This window comes from Pyrus communis, chromosome 2 (assembly GCF_963583255.1).
Source record: "Pyrus communis chromosome 2, drPyrComm1.1, whole genome shotgun sequence".
In the NCBI taxonomy this organism is placed as follows: Eukaryota; Viridiplantae; Streptophyta; class Magnoliopsida; order Rosales; family Rosaceae; genus Pyrus; species Pyrus communis.
The window spans coordinates 8,130,781-8,151,174 of record NC_084804.1 but is presented as its reverse complement, the minus strand read 5'-3'; the positions used below and the strand labels follow the sequence as shown (position 1 = coordinate 8,151,174).

The 20,394-nt window shown below is 36.5% G+C and overlaps 2 protein-coding genes and 1 pseudogene across 3 annotated transcripts; 1 reads left to right on the top strand and 2 right to left on the bottom strand.

Moving 5' to 3' along the window:
• Nucleotides 1-553: 553 nt before the first annotated feature.
• Nucleotides 554-2,394, top strand: LOC137726856 (uncharacterized; annotated as a pseudogene).
• A 6,857-nt stretch (nt 2,395-9,251) lies between these two features.
• Nucleotides 9,252-11,049, bottom strand: LOC137725981 (plasma membrane-associated cation-binding protein 1-like). 2 transcript variants are annotated; one of them, XM_068464830.1, is made up of 5 exons: nt 10,893-11,049; nt 10,565-10,709; nt 10,333-10,422; nt 10,051-10,135; nt 9,252-9,939 (listed from the first exon to the last, which is right to left on the bottom strand). In XM_068464830.1, the coding sequence occupies exons 2-5, from the start codon at nt 10,676-10,678 to the stop codon at nt 9,593-9,595; spliced, it is 636 nt and encodes a 211-aa protein (XP_068320931.1). In that variant the 5' UTR covers nt 10,679-10,709; nt 10,893-11,049; the 3' UTR covers nt 9,252-9,592. The 2 variants fall into 2 exon arrangements, with proteins under 2 accessions (XP_068320931.1, XP_068320932.1); XM_068464831.1 differs by having other exon boundaries at nt 10,897-11,033.
• A 3,692-nt stretch (nt 11,050-14,741) lies between these two features.
• LOC137726403 (DNA replication licensing factor MCM6-like) lies at nt 14,742-19,651 on the bottom strand. The gene is made up of 17 exons (XM_068465329.1): nt 19,311-19,651; nt 19,083-19,205; nt 18,827-18,989; nt 18,520-18,713; nt 18,219-18,414; nt 18,041-18,118; nt 17,583-17,812; nt 17,385-17,499; nt 17,093-17,167; nt 16,869-17,009; nt 16,523-16,726; nt 16,271-16,432; nt 16,133-16,188; nt 15,933-15,973; nt 15,680-15,805; nt 15,260-15,390; nt 14,742-15,147 (listed from the first exon to the last, which is right to left on the bottom strand). The coding sequence occupies exons 1-17, from the start codon at nt 19,538-19,540 to the stop codon at nt 14,965-14,967; spliced, it is 2,448 nt and encodes an 815-aa protein (XP_068321430.1). The 5' UTR covers nt 19,541-19,651; the 3' UTR covers nt 14,742-14,964.
• Nucleotides 19,652-20,394: the final 743 nt, after the last annotated feature.

The window sequence follows — 20,394 nt, the reverse complement described above, 5'->3', positions numbered from 1 at the left end:
ACACACAATAACTTATACATCAAGAAACCTGGTACAATTACAAACTTGGTACCAAAACCTAGTCTCTCCCAACAAACAAAGGAAATTGGAAAACTTTACGTGCATATTTACCGTTTTACCCACATCTATAGATTATATAACTTGCAACCAAAACAAATTGGAAAGCTTAGGAAACAGATTTGGGCAGAATTCACCAGCCCCAAATCAGCTTCTTTTTTTTAATTTGTATAAATTTTGTTGATTTAACAAAAATATAAATCACAGAAATAGTGATTGAAACAGAGTTATGGGGTCTCTCTTACCTTGGGGGGGATTCAGGCGGCTGTCGAATTATGAACATAAACCCAGAAAAGTATTCAACTTTGTAACTGTGTTCGATCAGAAAAGGTCAAAACTTTGATCTGGGGTAGCAATATTCCGCTGGATCCTGTTTTGGGTCGGTTGTGGCTTCTCTATTTGGGCCTTGGCCCTTTGTATTGGGTCAGCACAGCCCAATGTGGTGAAAACGGAGGCCGCTCACTCAGTACCAACCTCTGCAAGTTCCCGCTTTCACCTGGACTGAGTAAACAAACACCACAGAAGTCAAAACCCTAGAGAAATTTCAGAGCAAGAGAAAAAGCAGCAAGGAACCGATTCAGTTCTTGTTGTTTGACTTCTGAAGGTACGTAAAGCTGGCTCCTTTATTTCAATCAGTTCTTGTTGGGATGCAATTTCTTCTTAAACCATTCTGCCTTATTTTAATTTCCTTCTCAACTCTTGTGTAATCTCAGACCATAAACTGTAGTTTATTGGACTACCCAGATGCTTAATTTTTGTATTTCCTGAGGAATTCGTGCCTTCACCGTTGAAAATTAAGTTTTTTAATGTGATCATAATTAGATATAAATTCTGGTGTTTGAAGTGTATATTTGTAGGCTGAAATTATTTGATTAATTTTTTGAGTTTTGCTAGTTAGAGGTGGAACCCATAAAAGATTCATTACTTTCTGTCCAAGCTACCAGTAAAGGCAAGCAATGGAGTGATGGGCAGGTAATGGATTGTAATCTATTCAAACAATCATACTCGTAGTCATAGTTGGTTCTAGTTGGAGTTCATTATCCCAGTTGCATCAATCTTTACGTCTTCCTCGAAACTACGTTGTTTTGGTAGGTCATACACAAGATGTCCTCCAGAATCGCCCAAATCCGCCTTGTCAGCTCTCATCCCGAGGTTTATGAACCGTGTGATGATTCGTTTGCTTTAGTCGATGCTCTTTTAGCTGATCGAACAAACCTGTTGCAGCACCAACCGACATTGTGCTTGGAACTGGGTTGCGGTAGTGGCTATGTCATTACTTCTCTAGCTCTTATTGTTGGCCAGGCAGCGCATTATATTGCGACTGATATTAACCCCCACGCAGTGAAGGTGACTCGTGAGACATTAGAAGCACATGGGGTTCATGCGGAGTTGATAAACACTAACATTGCATCAGGACTGGAGAAGCGTCTGAAAGGTTTGGTTGATGTAATAGTTGTGAACCCGCCTTATGTGCCGACCCCTGAAGATGAGGTGGGACGTGAAGGGATTGCGTCTGCTTGGGCTGGGGGGGAGAATGGACGTACTGTGATTGATAGGATACTGCCTGTTTCTGACAATCTTTTGTCAAAGAAGGGCTGGTTGTACATGGTCACTCTTACAGAAAACAATCCCTTGCAGATATGCCTTCAAATGAGAGAAAAGGGCTATGCTTCCAGAATCCTTGTCCAGAGATTGACAGAGGAAGAAAATCTACAAATCATCAAGTTCTGGCGGGATTCAGATTCTCAAGTAGCAGAAAAGGAAAACAAAACAGTTCCTGCAAAGGTCATGGAGTCTTTGCTCTCTCAGTTCCATATATTCCCGTTTCTGAGAGGCAGTAACAACGACAGTAGCTGATGTATAGAGAAGGGGAAGAAGTAAGTTTTCTAGTGCGTACATGATGGAAAAATTATCTATTCTCATATTCTTCTTGAGTTTTGGAAACCTTTGTTGGAATGTGAGATGTACACAATTGATTCGTTTGGTGCCGTAGGGGCCTTCCGCATACGATCATTTCTACGAAAACTTGCAATTCCTGGATGCATGTTTTCGTAGCAGCATCTGCAGGACATCTTCATCATTTTCCTAATACATTACAACTTGGGTGCAACTCAAGAAATTGCTCAAAATTGTCAATGGAGATTTTATTTCTAATGCCATTTTATTGTAATCGGATTATGAAATGATTATTTTGTAATGCTTTGAAAACAAGTTGTCTAGGAATGTAGTGTGCAATCCTCCTTCAAGGTTTAATAGCGCGTCGAAGTGACAGCATAAAGTAACAAAAGGAGCATTGCATTGTTTCTTCAACGGATATTTCTTGAATGCCAAGCTAACAAGTACAATTTACTGTAAGAATCCTATGTGGACTCAACTAGTTGTGATAAAGGAGAAGTAATATGTTGGTAATGCGAATCATTAGAGTTTGAATACGTTAAAACCAGCATCCTATAATTAAGGAAATACATCGAACGTGCTTCTAAAGCCACTCCATACACGGTTGAGATTTGGTGCAACGGGTGAACAACCAACCCTCCACGATAGATGGAAGTTTATAGATGTGGGTTTGCTCTGTCTCAATAAGAAAACGATACAGCGGTGAACAAGTCGTTCGACACACTGGACAAGATCGAAGATCATTTAAGTAGTTGGAGATACATGTGTGCAGATGAACTCACACTTGCAGATGTTTGCTTGTTCACTACGTTAATCCGGTTCGATCTCGTTTAAAATCCGGTTCTATCTTTTCTGCTCCTATACTGACAGTTTGGTTTGCAGTAAAATGTTATGAACAATTAAGAATATTGTTCAATAACAGTAAAGGAAGAATAATTGTGGTTTAAAACTCATGAAATGTTCACATTCTTTTCCAACGAAGAGGATGTATAAATTGTTGGTAGTTTTAATCAGTGTATGACATCATGTAGATCAGGCCATATTCTTGTCCAAAGACTTGTAATAATTGCATGATAATATTCTTGAATGATGGCTATACAATGAAGGTCAATGGCAGTTTATATATCTTGCCCAAATTAGGTGTGATATAAACATGCATTTAACAATCACTAATGGTTGTTTCAAGTTTTTCATGTCTTCGACAGCCAAATCTTTATTCACTGCAGGAAAAAGAAAGATAAAGGCTCTTCTTGATGGGTGTAGAGGTTGAGTACACCCGAGCGCACCAGATCACGCCACACCCGCTCCCTTATTTGCTCCATCTCCCGTTCTCGATCTCCAGATTGTTGTGCATGTAATTGATACATCTATGGGAGTAAGAATCAACCATGTTATTTCTGTATGTGATCGGTGCCTGACAAAACCCTTACATGAGTAAGTTTGTTGCCTTTGATTTCCAATTAAATGGGTAAAGTAAATTCATGTAAATCAATTTCTCAATCTGCTGTGTTCTATGGTAATGTATAGTAGATATATATTGACTGAATTGAATAGCCATACTATTGGTTGCTGTGGGAAATAATCAAATATGGATTACAAATTTTGAGTTTTGCAAACATGAAGCAAAATTGACATATTGTGCGTTTAAATAAGCATTGAGTTGTCCTACACACACAAAAGGCTGGGGCACATCATAAATTAAGGAAAAGGAAAACTATTTTTATCAGAAACCATGTCTATTACTCTTTCTTTTACTCTCCCTGCACTGCGCATGCTGCTGATGGCGCCAAGAACATGAAGCACATATGTACACAAATGATTAAGGTTGTAGCAATCTGTGGGAGTATCCTTAAAATTGTTGTTCTCAATAAACACGTAGTGATGATTTATGTGTGCATGCATGAGATATGAAATTAAAAGTGATGGTGTGGGAATTATCAATGTTAATTTGGTTTTAATCTCTTTTTAGTTTTGCAGCATTCATTTCTCTCACCTGTAGAAAATTGAACAATGCGCTTTGATTCGTTGATATTTATCAACATATGTGTGTCAAAAGAGAAGAAAAAGGATTGTACAGTTCTAACATGTGGCATCCACAGGAGGTATTCTTTTCGAAAGAAAATGAAGAGAATTGTCAATTCTTTTAATTTTTCAGCTTGGTGTTTTTAAGGCGAATGCAAAGTTTCTGATACTAATGGTCTAGTGGATTTGCCTTACTGACAGAAAATAAACTAGGTCCTTGAGGTAGCTAATGATGTTAGCTTCAGCAAGAGAGAAGATGTGTGTCATTTATGGGTTTTTTTTTTTTTTTTTTTTTTTTTTGAAGCAATTATTTTCAGCATGCTTTATAATATTGACATCCATGTGGAGGAAGTATGATATTACAATTTTAATATGGCTTGTTATATTGTGATTAATCTCTTTCAAGCATGCTGACAGTTTTTGTGAGATTAATTGGATATTAAAGAGAGTCATGAAGAAGACTATTGGGTCGATGCCATTTGTTGGCAAGACTCGAAGTATCAGGTTATCATAATGACTTAGTTGACAATTCATGTGACTTTTGACTTATTTCAGGTTGGAGTTGATCAATTTCTTTACACGCTTGCATCAACTAAGCAAGCCACAATGACTTAGTTGATTTAAGGGTTTGTTTTTTAAGGTTACTTTGATCAAACTTGCATCTTGATTAAGATGGCATAGTATGGATTTTATTTCATAAGAGTTGTGAAAGTTTCATCTTGCCCACAGGTGTTGAAGTTTTTCATGAAGGTACTCTTGTGACATATAATCTCTAGTACTAGAAACAAATTAATTTTCTTGCCCAAATGTGTAAATTAAAATAGTTTCATAAAGTTTAGTTGGGGATTAAGTTCCATGTCTTCACAATGAGCCCAATTATAGTTTGTGGTTTTGCGGCATAGAAATTGGTTGCATCATGATATACTCTGTGTCTCTTTATGAGACTTGTTGATGCAAAAATATTGGAATCATAAAGATTAATCAAGGATTGCCCGAGTACACATTATTTAAGTATGACGCTTGTAAATCTTTTCAATTTGAACTCTGATGCCCATTTAGAGGATGAAATTTGACTACTTGAGTTTCCTTTGGACATGGAAATTGAAATGATGTGAAATTGAATTTGTTATGGATGTATAGATTTATGATAGATGCACATAATTTTTCTGGTAGATTGCGTGTCATGATTAAAGTCGGATGAATGACATGTCTAATGGTCACCAAATGACCTGAATTTTTTATATGTTTAGCATATAATATGTTTCTGCAAATTTTCATAATTTTTTGCCATGAATTGTAATAATGGTAAAATTTAGAGTGTAACTTATTATTAAAATTCAGTTTGACAACCTTATGTTGGGTATGGTATATTTTCTTATGTCTAAAATATGAAGCGATTTTATTTAGCTCATTCTTTGAAAGAATATATTTATGAGTATTAGCCCAAATGGGAGAATAAGTGAAAGGAAAATTGGTTTTCACACTCATTAACTTTTGCAAGATGTGTATAAATTTTCACCTGTGCTTGAATTTTGTCTTCCTTAAGTTAAGTTGCATGAATGAGCACTTGGTAAAAAGACTTGTGTACATATGTTTTTCACCAAAGTGAAAAGACTTCCGGAACTGGATTATGTAATTATGATTTTAAAACTCAATACTTGTCAATATTATTTTTCAAAGAGAGGAATGTATGAATGGTTTGCAATCTTTTAGGGTATAACATTTAACGGCTATTGAAATGTGGGAGTGCATGATTCCATGGAGTTTGCTCAAATGTGGGAGTAAAGGAAACTATTGCATGTTTCATTGTGCCTTGTATCACTACGGATTGAGCTAGTTTTCCAAGCTTATTATTGACAATGTTTATGTTGATTCAAATTTGTTGTGCAATTAAATGACTGATCATTGTTCCAAAGAACATGTTTAGTTGAGTCGATCTTGTAATGTGCAATTATGAAATGATTATTTTGTAATGCTTTGAAAACAAGTTGTCTAGGAATGTAATATGCAATCCTCCTTCAAGGTTTAATAGCGCGTCGAAGTGACAGCATAAAGTAACAAAAGGAGCATTGCATTGTTTCTTCAACGGATATTTCTTGAATGCCAAGCTAACAAGTACAGTTTACTATAAGAATCCTATGTGGACTCAACTAGTTCTGATAAAGGAGAAGTAATATGTTGGTAATGCAAATCATTAGAGTTTGAATACGTGTAAAACCAACATCCTATAATTAAGGAAATACATCCAACGTGCTTCTAAAGCCACTCCATACACGGTTGGGATTTGGTGCAATGGGTGAATAACCAACCCTCCATGATAGATGGAAGTTGGCTACCATTGTATCCGTATAAAATGAATTCCCTACTCACAGAGAAATGTTTCTGCGTTAAGGGTCTATCACCATCAGAATATAAAGGTCTCTAAATGAGTAGAAGAGTTCTGGTTTGTGATTAACAACCAACCATGGCTACACCAGTCAAAGTCAATCTTGGTCAACTTCCATGGCAATTGCTGTAATCAGGTCAGCCGATTATTTCTTTGTGTTATAATTATACAACCATGCTAAGTTCTAACATTTACAACCCAAACAAACCCCGATGGCTAGAGAACGGAAAATTAAGGATCCATCTGATCCATTCTTCAGTGAGCAGCGTCATCTCACATAACACAGCAAATGGATAGAAATCTAATTATGTGTATTTACTTACGGAAAACGAGTAGATTTATCCATAATATAACATATCTATACAGAAAACGATCCATTAAGGAGATTTACAGAGCTGTCAATGTGAAAACCTGCACAAAACTACATTTCAATTTCTCTGAATGAACAAAGTCAATTGACATTCAAGCAAGATCAGAGAGCAGAGATCGTTTTAGTCCTTTTTACGGCAGTCTTAGCAAGAGTATCACAAATCTCTCTACTCCGGTTGGAGACTGCAACTTTGTTGCCGCCAATGGCTTCAGAATTTTTCCCCTGGAGGACTTTTCCATTGAACTTTTAGTACCTCCCTTACAAAAACCTCTAACCTCCATAATGTGCACTCATTCGCAGTTTAACCACCGTACTAAAATAAAGTTAGACATTCAATTTCGTTATTTGCAACACGTCAATAAAATGCACTTTGATTTGAAGCTTCAAAAAGTAAATATAAACCCAAGCAAGTGGATATGGGTTCTTAACAAACCTGCACTTCTGAACCACTGTTTCTCTGAGTTTCCTCAAATACGCATCAATCTCAAAAAGCTGAAAATAATTTTGTTAAAAAAAATGTACATCATGCGTCAGAATTTACTCCTAATAAATAATCCAACTTTTGGTTGGCATTGTGTATGTAAATGCATGCTGCTATTAAAAATTAGAATAAAGAGAGAGAATTGAGAGAACCTTCGTTACAAATTAGAGAGAGAGAGCAGGATTGAATGAACGCAACAAGCGAAAGACTTTCTCTTCGCTAACAAATAAATAGATAGATAGAGTTGTGTGGTGTATGGATATGGGCTTACATGGAAGAGCAGAGACGCATACTGAGTCGGGGGGAGAGAGAGGGAGTGAGAGAGAGAGAGAGAGAGAGAGAGAGAGAGAGAGAGAGAGGCTGAAGAAGAACGCGATGCCCGATCACCAGTTGCTCTGTATTTGATTCAGACGAACTCGAGTTTTTCAAAATTGGGCTGTTTTTATACTTACTGGCCTCCTGCCTTTGGTCTTTCTCGTTTTGAACGGCCCAATTTTGTTTTTAATTTTTTAATCTTTTTAGATATATTTACATTTAACCATTGATTATCCTGGGCCACACAAATTTTTCAATTTTTCGACCGTTGGATTGAATGAATTAAAAAATATTAAATAATAAAAATTAATAAGGGTATATGGAAAACAACACCTCTTATTCAATATGGAAAACAACACCTCTTATTCAACTTAATCATCACGAATAATTAGAGGTGCGTAAAAAAAAGGGAGTTTTAACGAAAAGTCCACAGTACTGTTCATTTTAACGAAAAAAAACCATATTTTTACACTAAAAAATCAATCTTGGTACTATTCACTTTACCCTTTATTTTGTCCTTATCATTAAAACTAAGTTTTCAAATCTTTTTCATTAGTTTTCCGAACAAAAAAAAAAAAGAGTGAAGAGATCAATTATCTTATCTAATTTAATCTTAGAAACCCTAGGTATCTAAAAGGAAATAAAATTAAAAATTAAAAAAAAATTAAAATCTAATTAAAATCTTTTTTTTTTCTTTTTAACAAACGATATTATATACATTAAGAGAGAATGGGTGGGCTTAGCCACATAATAGGCTAGCAATAATGTGGTTCACATTTGCCTTTGGTGAGACTTCTCATTTACAAGTGAAGAAGAATGTCATTAGATCGTAATACTAAGTGGTATTTAAAATCTGAATTAAACATGATAAATGACATATTTGGACGAATTCTGTCTAAAACAAGCTTTAAACATACATGCTTAAATTAAAATTGTGTCATTCGGACATCACGAAAAGTCTAAAACACTCACTTTAGAGATATGACAACATCAAATAACCTATGTGTTCACATGAATACAAACTCTCCAATCACTTTTCTTGATTGCTCACTACTTTCTTCTTTTACTTTTATTGTATGTAAAATAATCTAATTGTTCACCACTCTAACAACTCTGGCTTAGTGTTTAGGTCTCTATTGTGATTATGTAGTGAGGAAGGGTAAGGTTATATATTGGTGAGGATTATAATAGGTTTAAATTTTGATGATCTCCAATGCAATCATAAAACAAATGTGTACAAAACGATTAATTTGTCTTTGAAAAATATTAATTGAAACATGGGAAAATAATGTGTGAAGATGGGACAATAACGTTATAATGTCATGTTTTGATATAACTAAACGCTCTTAAACAGTCAAAAATCGAAATTCAAATCTATCTCCCCTATTAATCTAAAAAAAAAAGCTCAATTGTCTGTGCAAGACTACTGTACTAGCTCAAAAAACATTTTTTTTAAACAAACGATATTATTTATACTAAGGGAAGGGAGGTGGGCTTAGCCTCACAATAGGTTAGCAATAATGTGGTTCAAATTTCCTTTTAGCGAGAATCGAACCTAAAATCTTTCACTTACAGGTGAAGAGGAATACTACTAGACCATAGTACTAAGTAGCTGCTAAAAAAAAAAACACTTTAACATTAAATAAACAAGCACGTTGAGGTAGACACACAAATATAAATTAAGCCACATGAGCAACGAACACAAGGCTAGAAACAATAAATAATAAGGAAAGAACTGAATTTGTCAACCAGTACTTGTTTGATTGGTACTGTAATACGAGTATTACATAGTAATTCACATAGAGGATATGACTGATACATACACACATACATGCATACATACATGCATATATACAAACACAGACTGATAGACCAAAAGATTACACATGAATGAAACTTTGGGAAAACAAATATTCCCAAAGAGATTACAAGTATTAAAGAATAACAAATCAAAAATTTTCACCAAAATATAACATTTTACACAGAAGTCATCACTGACTTGGGGAGAAAGGACTTAATAATTTTAAACCTTTTTAATCCATGCATGGTTGATTGATTGTTCTTCCTAAGGCTTTGGTGGTTCTGCAGCAGCAGATTCCTCCACCTTTGGAGGAGGAGCCTCAGCAGCAGCTTCGGGCTCAGTAGGTTTAGGTTTCTCAACCTCCTCTTTCTTCTCCTCCACCACCACCTCTTCTTTCTTCTCTTCTTCGATAACTATCTCCTTTTCTTTTACAACACCACTTGTTTCCTCCACAGTTTTTGTTGCTTCTGCTGGCGGTGGCAGCGGCTCTACCGTTTCCTCAGTCACAATGAATGTTGAGACCTTCTCGAACACAAAGAAAACTGGACCTGAAACATAGGCTGGCCCATATTTTGAAGAGGCTTCTGATACAGTTTTGGATCCTGGGAATTCTGTTCATGCAAATATAGATTCAAACCAATTAATTAAATAATTAAAAACACAAGTGTTTTTGAAGAATTAAACCCAAAAATCGTTGAATATGATTTAAATAATTTACATACCAATTTTAGTCAACTCTTCAAGGAACTTGTGGACTGCTGCTGAGTACTTCTTCAATCCTGACTCTTTGCGCTCCGTAACCAAAATCTGTTAAATATGAAATTAAGTTAAAGAAAAAGAGTTTATTAGCACTTAAGTATTGGTTTATTAATTTACTCTTCTATTGTTTATCTCTTAAGTTGTCTTATGAACAAGATTTTTAGCATATACAGATACATACTCGTATGCAACTGGTGACAAGACATATTTTCTCATCTTATACGACAAGTTTCTAAATATCTTACCTTGATTTCAGCTGAGGAAGCTTCATATAATTCAATTACTTTTGGTTGAAGCTCAGCCTTCTTCTCTTCAAACTCCTTGGTTATTTCCTCCTGAAAACAGATGCATATACAGTTATATGCCACAAATATCGATGAACCGTTTTATCCGTATGATCGTCTGCAGAAAATAAAATCATTTGACCTAAAAATCAGGAGAAAAAAAAGAAGACATATATATATATATAAAACAAACCTTCGACTCATCAAAGGACTTGCAAGCCCCGGCAGCAGCAGCCTTTTTTGTACTGGTTTTGGTCTCAAACACCTTCTTGATCTTTGGAAGCACCTTTGTTTGCCAATAACCCATCTCTTCTACTCAAATATCCCTTAAACAAAGTCTAAAACCGGAAAACGAACAACCCGAAAATCAGAAAAACTCAAGTATCAGACCGAACTGGTTACCAAACGATCCTCTAAAGTTATGCAAACAAAAATACGGAAAATAAGTACGAAAATTTTGAAGCCTGCAAAAGCACAAAGAACTTGACGAAACTAAGCTAATAATAATCTCTATATCTTACCTACTTAATTGTGTGATTAATTCTCTTCCTTTCTCTTTCTCTTCTCCAATCAAACTCTCAAGGTCCACCTCAAGGCTCTATCACTGTAGCAGCCAACTGTCTCTCCAAAACTAATACCACAAAATCTTTAGAACCTGGCACATCAACATATAGACATATGCTACTCACACTTAAATACCCCTATAATTCCACTTTAATTGCCGAAATACCTAGTTATTCATTGATACCAGCCAACCTCCCCATGCAAATTGCCTAAACTACCCTCCGCCGTCGGTTTATAGAATTTAAAATATAAGGGCTATGACAGTCCACCAAAATTCACAGGTAGGTTTGGCCATTTTTTCACAATTCGATATGTGATTCAAGGCCAGGGTGGCGTGGTTGTAAATTTGTTGGGTATGTGGGAGAGATAGACTCACCTAGACTTGAAACATTATCGTGTTGTATTTCAAATCAATAATGTATTGTTGGTGAAAAAGTTAGAATATATGATAATACGTTATTAATTTAGAATATTATCACAATTGTGGTCTAGACATAAATTTCTTTCTTAGATGTGGCGGTGTGTGTTTTTAAGAGATGTAGAATTCGAATTTAATACCTCAAACACAATGAAAATAATTTTAACCACCTCAATTACAAATAATTAATGTGTATGATTAGTTTGAAATATTTATATGATCGCATATCATGGTCCGGGTGCATGTAAGTTTTTTTTATGAAAATGTAGGGGGAAATTGTGGTGTGGGCCATGTAGGGGGAGGTGACAGCTGGCAATCACCTCAAGGGAGAGTAGATTTTCTCAAATTGAAACGTGGGACCCTTGAAGGGTTTTCCCGATTTGGATGTTGATCTGTAAATTTAATTGTTAACGTGTATGGATCTTCTTCTTCTTCTTCCTTTGGCTTCACAGAAAATACTTGTCACGTGGCTTCGCTGGATATTTGGCAATCATGATTCACGCCGTCGATGACTGAGCAAATTTCTTCGAATAAAACCAACCCCCCATGGCCCCCCCATTTACAAATAATGCAGACAAAAATTCATGCCATGTTACTCTTTGTTTGATTGTATGTGCATACAAAAAAACCAACAATAAATTAAATTAAAAATTTTTTAAATTCACAAAAATTTTAAAAATGCAAATAATATACATGTGTGTGTGTGTGTGTGTGTGTGTGTGTGTGTGTGTGTACATAGCTGGGTAGCCTAGCTAGCATCCACATGGGGGTTAATTATAATTTTATTTATTTATTTCTTTTTTAGGGTTTGGAGGCCATAAGAAGGAGTGGGAAACAAGAAAACTGTGTATTGGTTTTGCAGTGGGGCTAAGACAGGTTTTGTATTGGTTTTTTAGCTGCATATGATTTGGTTTTGGTACCAGAATGGTTTAGTTTATGGTGTATATAACTGGATTTTTCCAAGTGCTACTGGTACAAGACATCATACATTTTGAATCATTGTTCTGGTTTTTGTTGTAAGAATAATTGTATTTTTGTCTGAAGACCAACTAATTCGTTTTGCTCCTTTGAAAATTACAATGCAAACGTAACTAAACAAATCAAAGAACGAGTTTTTACACATATGTCAAACCATATTTTGTTGTTTAAATGACAGGTAAAATTGATTTTCAAGTTGAAATCTATTGAAACAGCATCCTTGAGTTTACCAAAAAGAGATTCTATGTATCATACATTTTCAGGGAGATGTCCTTTTTTTATATGTAACAGGGAGATATCCCAGGTGAGAACACCTTTCCAGAGGTTAGGGGATTTTTCAGAGAAAAAGATACTGATTTTTCTGTGAAACGTCCATCTTTTGCTAATCTGACGGCCACCCATTTGCCTACAAGAATTAATACTCAAGTTTAATCTGAGTGTCGGGAAATTCTCCAGCATCTCGTTGCTTATATCATCATGTAAGTATTTATCTCTCTTAACAGGAAAGTTGTACGCATATTCACCATATTTAACTATGAGTTCATGGTTGTCATAATTTTTTGAAGAGTTTGTAGTTCAGTTGGTTAATGATATTGATCCTTGCATCTGAGGTCCTGAATTCTATTCTGGCTTGACACTTTTATTAAAAAAAAAAGTGTGATATCCACACACTCATATTTACTTCTTACGCACTTCTTTAATTTTTTTCCGTCATATCAGATAAAATAAAGAAAAGTAACAAACAGAATTTAACAAGCAATGTGTGAGAAGTAAAAAGAGGCACACCCCTTTAAAAAATAGCAAAACTTTAACATCCCATTATAATTTATCTCCCTATCAAGAACGGTCAATCTTAATCCCACTAGGAAAAGGATCAAGATTATGGAGAGTCTAGTCAAAAATGTGATTTGATAATTTATTTCTTTATTTAGCAAGCTTAATCCAAATTTTCCTAATTATTATAACAAAGGGATGGTGAGCAGTCTCAGTGAGAAAGTGATTAATTGAAAATTAATATTGTATGATTATGATGATATTGTGGACTAAATGTTTTCGTTTTCCTTTATTTGTCTTGTTTCCTCTAGATTCAGATATTGACTTCTAACATTTGAAATCCTATTAGAACATGATAAATTATAAAACCTGAATCTAATCTCTAGGAAAATGTTCAAACATTTATTCTTCTATAGATATTGGATGTTGCTATCCACACACCTCTTTTACTTGCCGCACACACCTCTTTTTACTTTCCGCACACACCTCTCAGTTTTTGACGTGGATTGAATGAATTGAAGATGATTAGATGATAAAAATTAAATTTTTAGAAGAAATATGAAGTGAAGTTTAAATTAACGGGACATTCGAACTCGAGTGTGGAAGGAGGAGTATACTGCTGGCCTGCTTGGCTAATGCCAGGTTTGTATTTGAACTTTTAAGTTTGAACAAAGAAGAAAATAGTATTTGCAAATCAGTTAATACATAGATCAAATATACACCTTATTAGCTCAGAATTATGTTTGATGCCTTAATAATGGCCTATAAACTATAAGGCAAGCAAATCAAAATTGTTTGGATTGAATATTAAATCTGTTAACAATTTTTAATTAGATTGGACTTCAAAAATAATTAAAAAAAAACAATTAACAGTTGTCAGTAAATTACTAAAAATTTATAAGAATCAAATCAAACCAAAAGCAATCTCATTATTTTGAGTATTAAAAGTTGCAATGTTGTTGTTTACGAGGTATCTTATGAAAGTTGGTGGATTTACAGAATTCTCCTTCAAGACAGACCCTCAAAGACCACAATTTAGGCCTTATTAATTTAGTTTTATGAAAAAAAAATTAGTGAATAAAATTTATTATATTTGAATTAAAATAATGTTTTGTCCAAAAACAATTAGAATAATATATGATTATATTTTAATCCATATCCAATTATCCATTTATAATTTATTAGATAAGTGCTCAAATGGTAGGAGATGTGACGTCAATTACCCTCATTTGTCTCCATATGATAATTTGGATGAGAAGCAAAACCATTCAAGAAGACAAAGGATGACGTAGAGGGAAGCCTTTGAGTGCAAAACTCTATCGAAAATAACATAACATAATCAACTCTGTCACTCTGAAAACGAAAGTCATTGGCTTAGAACATTATTAGCCTTCACTAATTAATATTTTTCTTTGATTCCCCAGAGAGGAGAAATTCTTCGGTGCATACAACAACGCTAAAAAATGGATGAAAGATATATGCAGAGGGTCTCACCCGGTACTAGTGTGTTGTCTTATCCAACAGGTGATACGATAGACCTTAACCTCAAAAAGAAGCCTCTACTTCTCAAATTAAAGCAAACATGAAACCGTCAATCTGTCATCATGCATTTGTAAAAACCATAATTCATGTCATAAAGTAGTTTATTTCATTAGTAAAATGGGTGAAAGTACAATACAAACGTTTGGGTAAAAGTACAATACAAACGTTTGAGCTCTAGTGAATTACCGATAGCTCTCGGTAACAAATTTTGCCGCATAAACTTGGCTCAAAATTGAGCTACAAATCACATTCGGCTGATTGTGAACTTAAGAACGGTTGATGATTTGATGGTTTCCTACTCAAATAGTATCACCAGATCAATCTATGACATAGTTGGGATTCACAGTCAATATTCTTTCTTTTCTAGATTTTTTTGATGGTTGCCCTACACCTTCACCTTCGCCTTCACCTTGACCTACACCTTGGCCTTCACCCTCGCCTTCTGCTGCTTGCCTACCGTCATCTAGTACTATCAAATGTCCTTCTCTTGTTATCAACCACTGCATTTCACATGTTTATTTTTCTCTTTAAGTCAAAGATAACAGCTATTATGTCCAGTTAATATAGCAATATTCACACTAACACTGGGGTGCAAGACAACGGTACTCTTACCTCTATGATGGCACTGATTATGGTGACTTCACGCTCTGCCTCCTCCTTGGAACTGTAAGCATTTTTCTCGTCCTGCTGTCTCACATACCATTCAATCAAGTCCCTCTGCCTCATTCCAGCCAGCCCTGTCCCTGAACAAGGAACCCTCTAATTCTTTAAAGAACTTCCAAGAAAACGAATTGCTTGGTATTAATTACAAATAAAGGTTAGAGTCCATTTGGAAGAAGTGATTTCAAATCTAGGGGTTCAGTTAATGTTCTCGAGTTGGATTGATTGACGGGACTATCACAATGCATAAACATCTGTATTTAGTGATTTATACAGAATTGGAACCAACACTTCAAAGGAAAGCTGATCTAACATTCCATGATTAACTACAAGTTAACAAGGAAAAAAAAAAAAAAGGGGTAGATGCCATACCGCTTTGCCTAACATCTTCTTCATGCTGTCTAAGACGCAAGACAATGGCCTGGGCAATCCTCTGAAAGTATTCATCACTTACTTTAATCTTTCCTTGGTCTGCTGCCCCATCATCATTTGCTACACCTATTACCCACATAACGTGATCATGTTAAGATAAAGTTTGAAGAAAGCGTAAAATAAAATAACAAAAGGTCTTATAATAATGCCAGCATTCTCAGAGGCTGCCTCAGCTTTGGCATTTGATCATCACCTTGATCAAAATCAGACAGATCGATCTCACTAGACTCCACACTGAATGACAAAAGAAAACGCACGTTATTGACACAAAGCCTCTGAATTTGGAGTGTGAGTATGAGAGTGTGAGAGAGAGAGAGAGAGAGAGAGAGAGAGAGAGAGAGAGAGAGAGATGATACGAGAGGAGGATATTCAACAGTGTCATAGATTTCATACCTGATCACTGACGTTTTCAGCAATCTCACTGCTAAACGGACATGGGCTGGTTTTACCTGTAAGAATTATTTGTTAAGAGTAAAAAAATATGCATCTTATCTTAAACCCTGATAAATAACTTGCCACAGTATTAGGCACCTGAAGGTCTAAATGACTTCGAGCAATGGCTTCGGACAATCTGATCAACGCCTCTAGTTGCCTAACTGTCATGCGATAAGCAACTCTACTACCAGGAGCAGTATCACCTCTTCTGAGAGCAACATAAGACTCCACCAACAGCTTCCTAGCATCTGAGTTTAACTGCATGATTTATTTCAGCTATCAGATACAGAGAGAGAAGAGAGGGAGGGCGGAGGGAGGAGGTTATGGTTTTGGAAGGCAGATAGATACCTTAGGTTTCAGAGTTTTAGCAAATGCAATATAACGTTTCAGCTGTGCAGTGGTGAATTCAGGAGTGAGTGCCTCTTCGCGCTTTTGATGTACTCTTACAATGTGGTGGGCAATGTGGTAATCAGTTTGATCATCTGGGTCATCAATCATAACATATACCAGATCAAACCTTGAGAGGATAGGTGGAGGAAGAGCCACATTATACTGAAAAAACACAAACAAAAAGGTGATAAGTCCATAGCCTCCATACAGAAAATCTATAAAACATTTCTATTTCAAAAAAATTTTGCCTACGGAACAGCCTGCACTTATTAAAACAACTCTAAAGTTTCAAGCACATACAAACCTTGAGTGGTTTAGATTTATCATAACGGCCGCCTGTGGGGTTAGCAGCAGCAAGAATTGATGTTCGAGCATTCAGTGTTGCCTGTATTCCTGCTTTTGTAATGCTTATTGTCTGTTGTTCCATTGCCTCATGAATCGCAACCTAAAGTCCACTTGTCAGATAATGATAGTTGCCATATCCATCTATCTTAAGTAATCGAATTGTACCAACAATAAAAAAATTACCTGATCCCTAATGTCCATTTTGTCAAATTCATCAATGCAACAAATACCATTGTCAGCAAGCATTAACGCACCTGCCTGAAATAAAGGTGACATATCAGCAATTCTGGAAACAGATTGGCCAAGAGATTGCCAAAGGAAATAGGTATATGCGTACTCCCTCACAGTTCACAAAAATAAGATAAAATCAACCTGGAAATGCAGCACTGAAAATCTAATATAGGAGCTATATTTCCATAGAAACAAATTAGTATGTGCAAAATGGTTAATAAGCGTCCATAAATTTAAATGCTACCTCAATACAAAATTCTCCTGTTTCTGGTTCTTTGGCAACAGTTGCTGTTAAACCAGCAGCAGAGGAGGATTTCCCAGAAGTGTAAACGGATCTTGGAACTATTCCTGCCGTATACCTACAGTGATAGAACAAAATAAAAAATATAGACATGTCTATAAACTAGGGGAACTGAAATGATATGCAGCAGAAGAGACATACTTTAGGAACTGGGATTTTGCGCAACTGGGGTCTCCAACTATACAAACATTGATGTCTCCTCTCAAGTTGATGCCTTCATGAGTAAACTTGTGGACACCACCCAGGAGCATAAGCAGAATTGCACGCTTGATATCTTGATGGCCAAATACAGTTGGGGCAACGCTATCAACAAGCTTATTGAAGAAATCGGGGGTATTCCTCATTCTTTGAACTTCGTCTTTCTCTTCTTCCTGCCAAATTAATGAACAATAATAGTGGGTCAGTAATGTGTTGCCCAAAAATAATACATATGTATGCAGAGATCCAAAACATAGTGACGTTCTACTATGAACAATAGCCAGATGAGAAGAAATTATTAGTGAAGGATCAAAAGTACTGAAATCAGAAATGACAATGAGCAACAACAACTAGACACTGGCAGATGGAAAAAAGCACAGAAGGTTGTATCAGAAACTGACAGTGAACTGCTGGTTGTCATCATCGTCAGCATCCTTCTTTCTGTTCCGGACATCAGTATCCTGTCTACCATCAGAAATCTGAAGGAAAAGAACCAAAAATGCAATTGTTAAGTACAGAACATGGAAATAAACCAATCACATAACCAGAAATACTAATAAAATCTACTCATTGGCAAACCTGAACTGAATTGGCAATAAAGGCAAGGCGATAGGAGAGGTCTCTCACTCCCAATGCTTTAAGACCCCTCACTCCTTCATGTCCAGCCATAGAACCATTGCGCTGAGATGCTTGTCGAGAACACTCTGCTCTGTCTCCAGGGGAGGCCAATGCCATTATGTCCGGTATGACAACCACTGTGCCCGTGAAAATGACCCTACAAGTTCCAAAATGAAACAGATATGTAGCTTATGTACATGCTATAAGTATGCTGAAGAGAAAACACGAGTTGAAATCGAGAAAAGGGTGTGAGTTTGCTTACGTGTCACCGGCCCTGGCCTTCTCAACAATCTCGTGGCGGATAATAACATCCAGTGATCTGGGAAGGGAGCCCGCAGGTATCTCTTTGGACGTCTCCTGCATTCGTACCCTCTGCCAGTCTGCAAATTTACTCTCTTGCCGAAGCAACGCCCACCTTGCTCTATTAGAGCATGTGGCATTGACACAGATTGTTGGCTTTGAACCCACAATTAAAACAAAAAGTCAAAATCACCCCACCAGAGTGCTCAAAACAAACATTGAACTAATGGATAAAAAACAATTGGGTCGTTAAATGTAAGCTGACTGACCTCAGTGTACTTGAATTGTTGTTCGACATTCTTGATGACGCCTCCGCACTCCAAGCACTTGAATGTCCCGTGTAGTAGCTCCGGTCGAACCTCACTGGTCCGGGTCACCACTCCTTTCACCGATACCAATTTCCCAATTTCCGCTGTGGTCAATTCCCTCAACCTAGAATGAAAAAAATCAATTACTTTACATTTCCAATTTGGAAGCTCAGTCAAATTCTGTACCATTAATTAAAGAAATCAATAAAAAGCACACCTCTTGGAGACGGGGAGGTTGAAGAAGGCGACATTGATGTCCTTGTTCGTATCGTCGGAGATGAAGTTTGGGCGGAGCTGCGTCACGAATGTCTTGCAAGCGTTCTTCAAATAGGGCTCAAACCTAATCAATCAAACAAAAGGTCGATAAATTTTGAGTGAATACACAAATCAATCAAGTTGGTGGGATTTGGGGGATTTAGGGTTTGAGTTTTTCCAGAAAATGAACCTGAGAAACTCGTCGGAAATGGCCTTCTGGAGAAGATTGTTGAAAACCATGACGTGGGAGAAATCGATGAACATGGTGCTGGACTCGTTGGCGGCCATGGCCTCGATCTCCCCCTCGTAATACGCCTCTCCCCCTCCTCCGGGGATCCTGAAGTTCTTGAGGAACTCGACGAAGATGGACTCTACCCTCACCGCCTTCTCGTCCACCAAGTATCCGCCGTAAGCCTCCATTTTTGCTTCCTCGCAGTCTCGGATTCTCAGTCACTTCTCTCACTTCTAGATTCTATCTCTCTCTTTCTCTCCTCTTTCTCTGGAGTTTCCTTCTCACTCAGTGGCGCTTTCTGGTTTCTGGCGCCAAAATAAAACTGGCCCCACAACGCCTTCCCGCCAAAAACCCACCTAACAATTTGGGCCAACTTCATAAAATGGGCCTCCATCACCATTTTCCACCAGTCCAATACAAATTTGAATGAGGGGGTGTAAAATTTTTAAATGCGCATAACAATTTGTTCGGAACTTTAGTGCTTCCAACATCGAAATTATTTACATACGTGAGTTAAGCTAATTGACATTGTGTGTCCCTTTGTACCTAAGATTTTGTTTATCATGCTAATCAACGACTTTCAGTCATCCTCGTGTATTGAGCGAACACCCTTCACATTGATACATGATATTGAGGAGGGATAATTTACTCTAAGGGAAGAAGGATGGAGCTACGTCATACAATGGGTCAGCTACTTATGAGGTTTCGAACTCAACACAAATATAATATATCATCGTCATTCGTGTGTGTCGAACCTTAGACATCCGCATGAAGTCAGTTTCTCAGTCATTGCCTATGGTTTATGGCGCTAAAATGAGACTCCCCAGTGCCAGCCCAACGCCTCTCTCCCGCTTAAATACCTTATAGGACTAATTATCTATTGGCCCAATACCTTTTAATGGGCCTCTAATTTTGTCTCCCGTGCACAATTTCCATAGCTTTTGAGTCATTTTTTTACTAATATTTATTTCATACATGTTATTTTTCATGGAAATGGATCCTCTCTGAATTCCTTCCATCTAATCCATCAAGTTCGGGATCT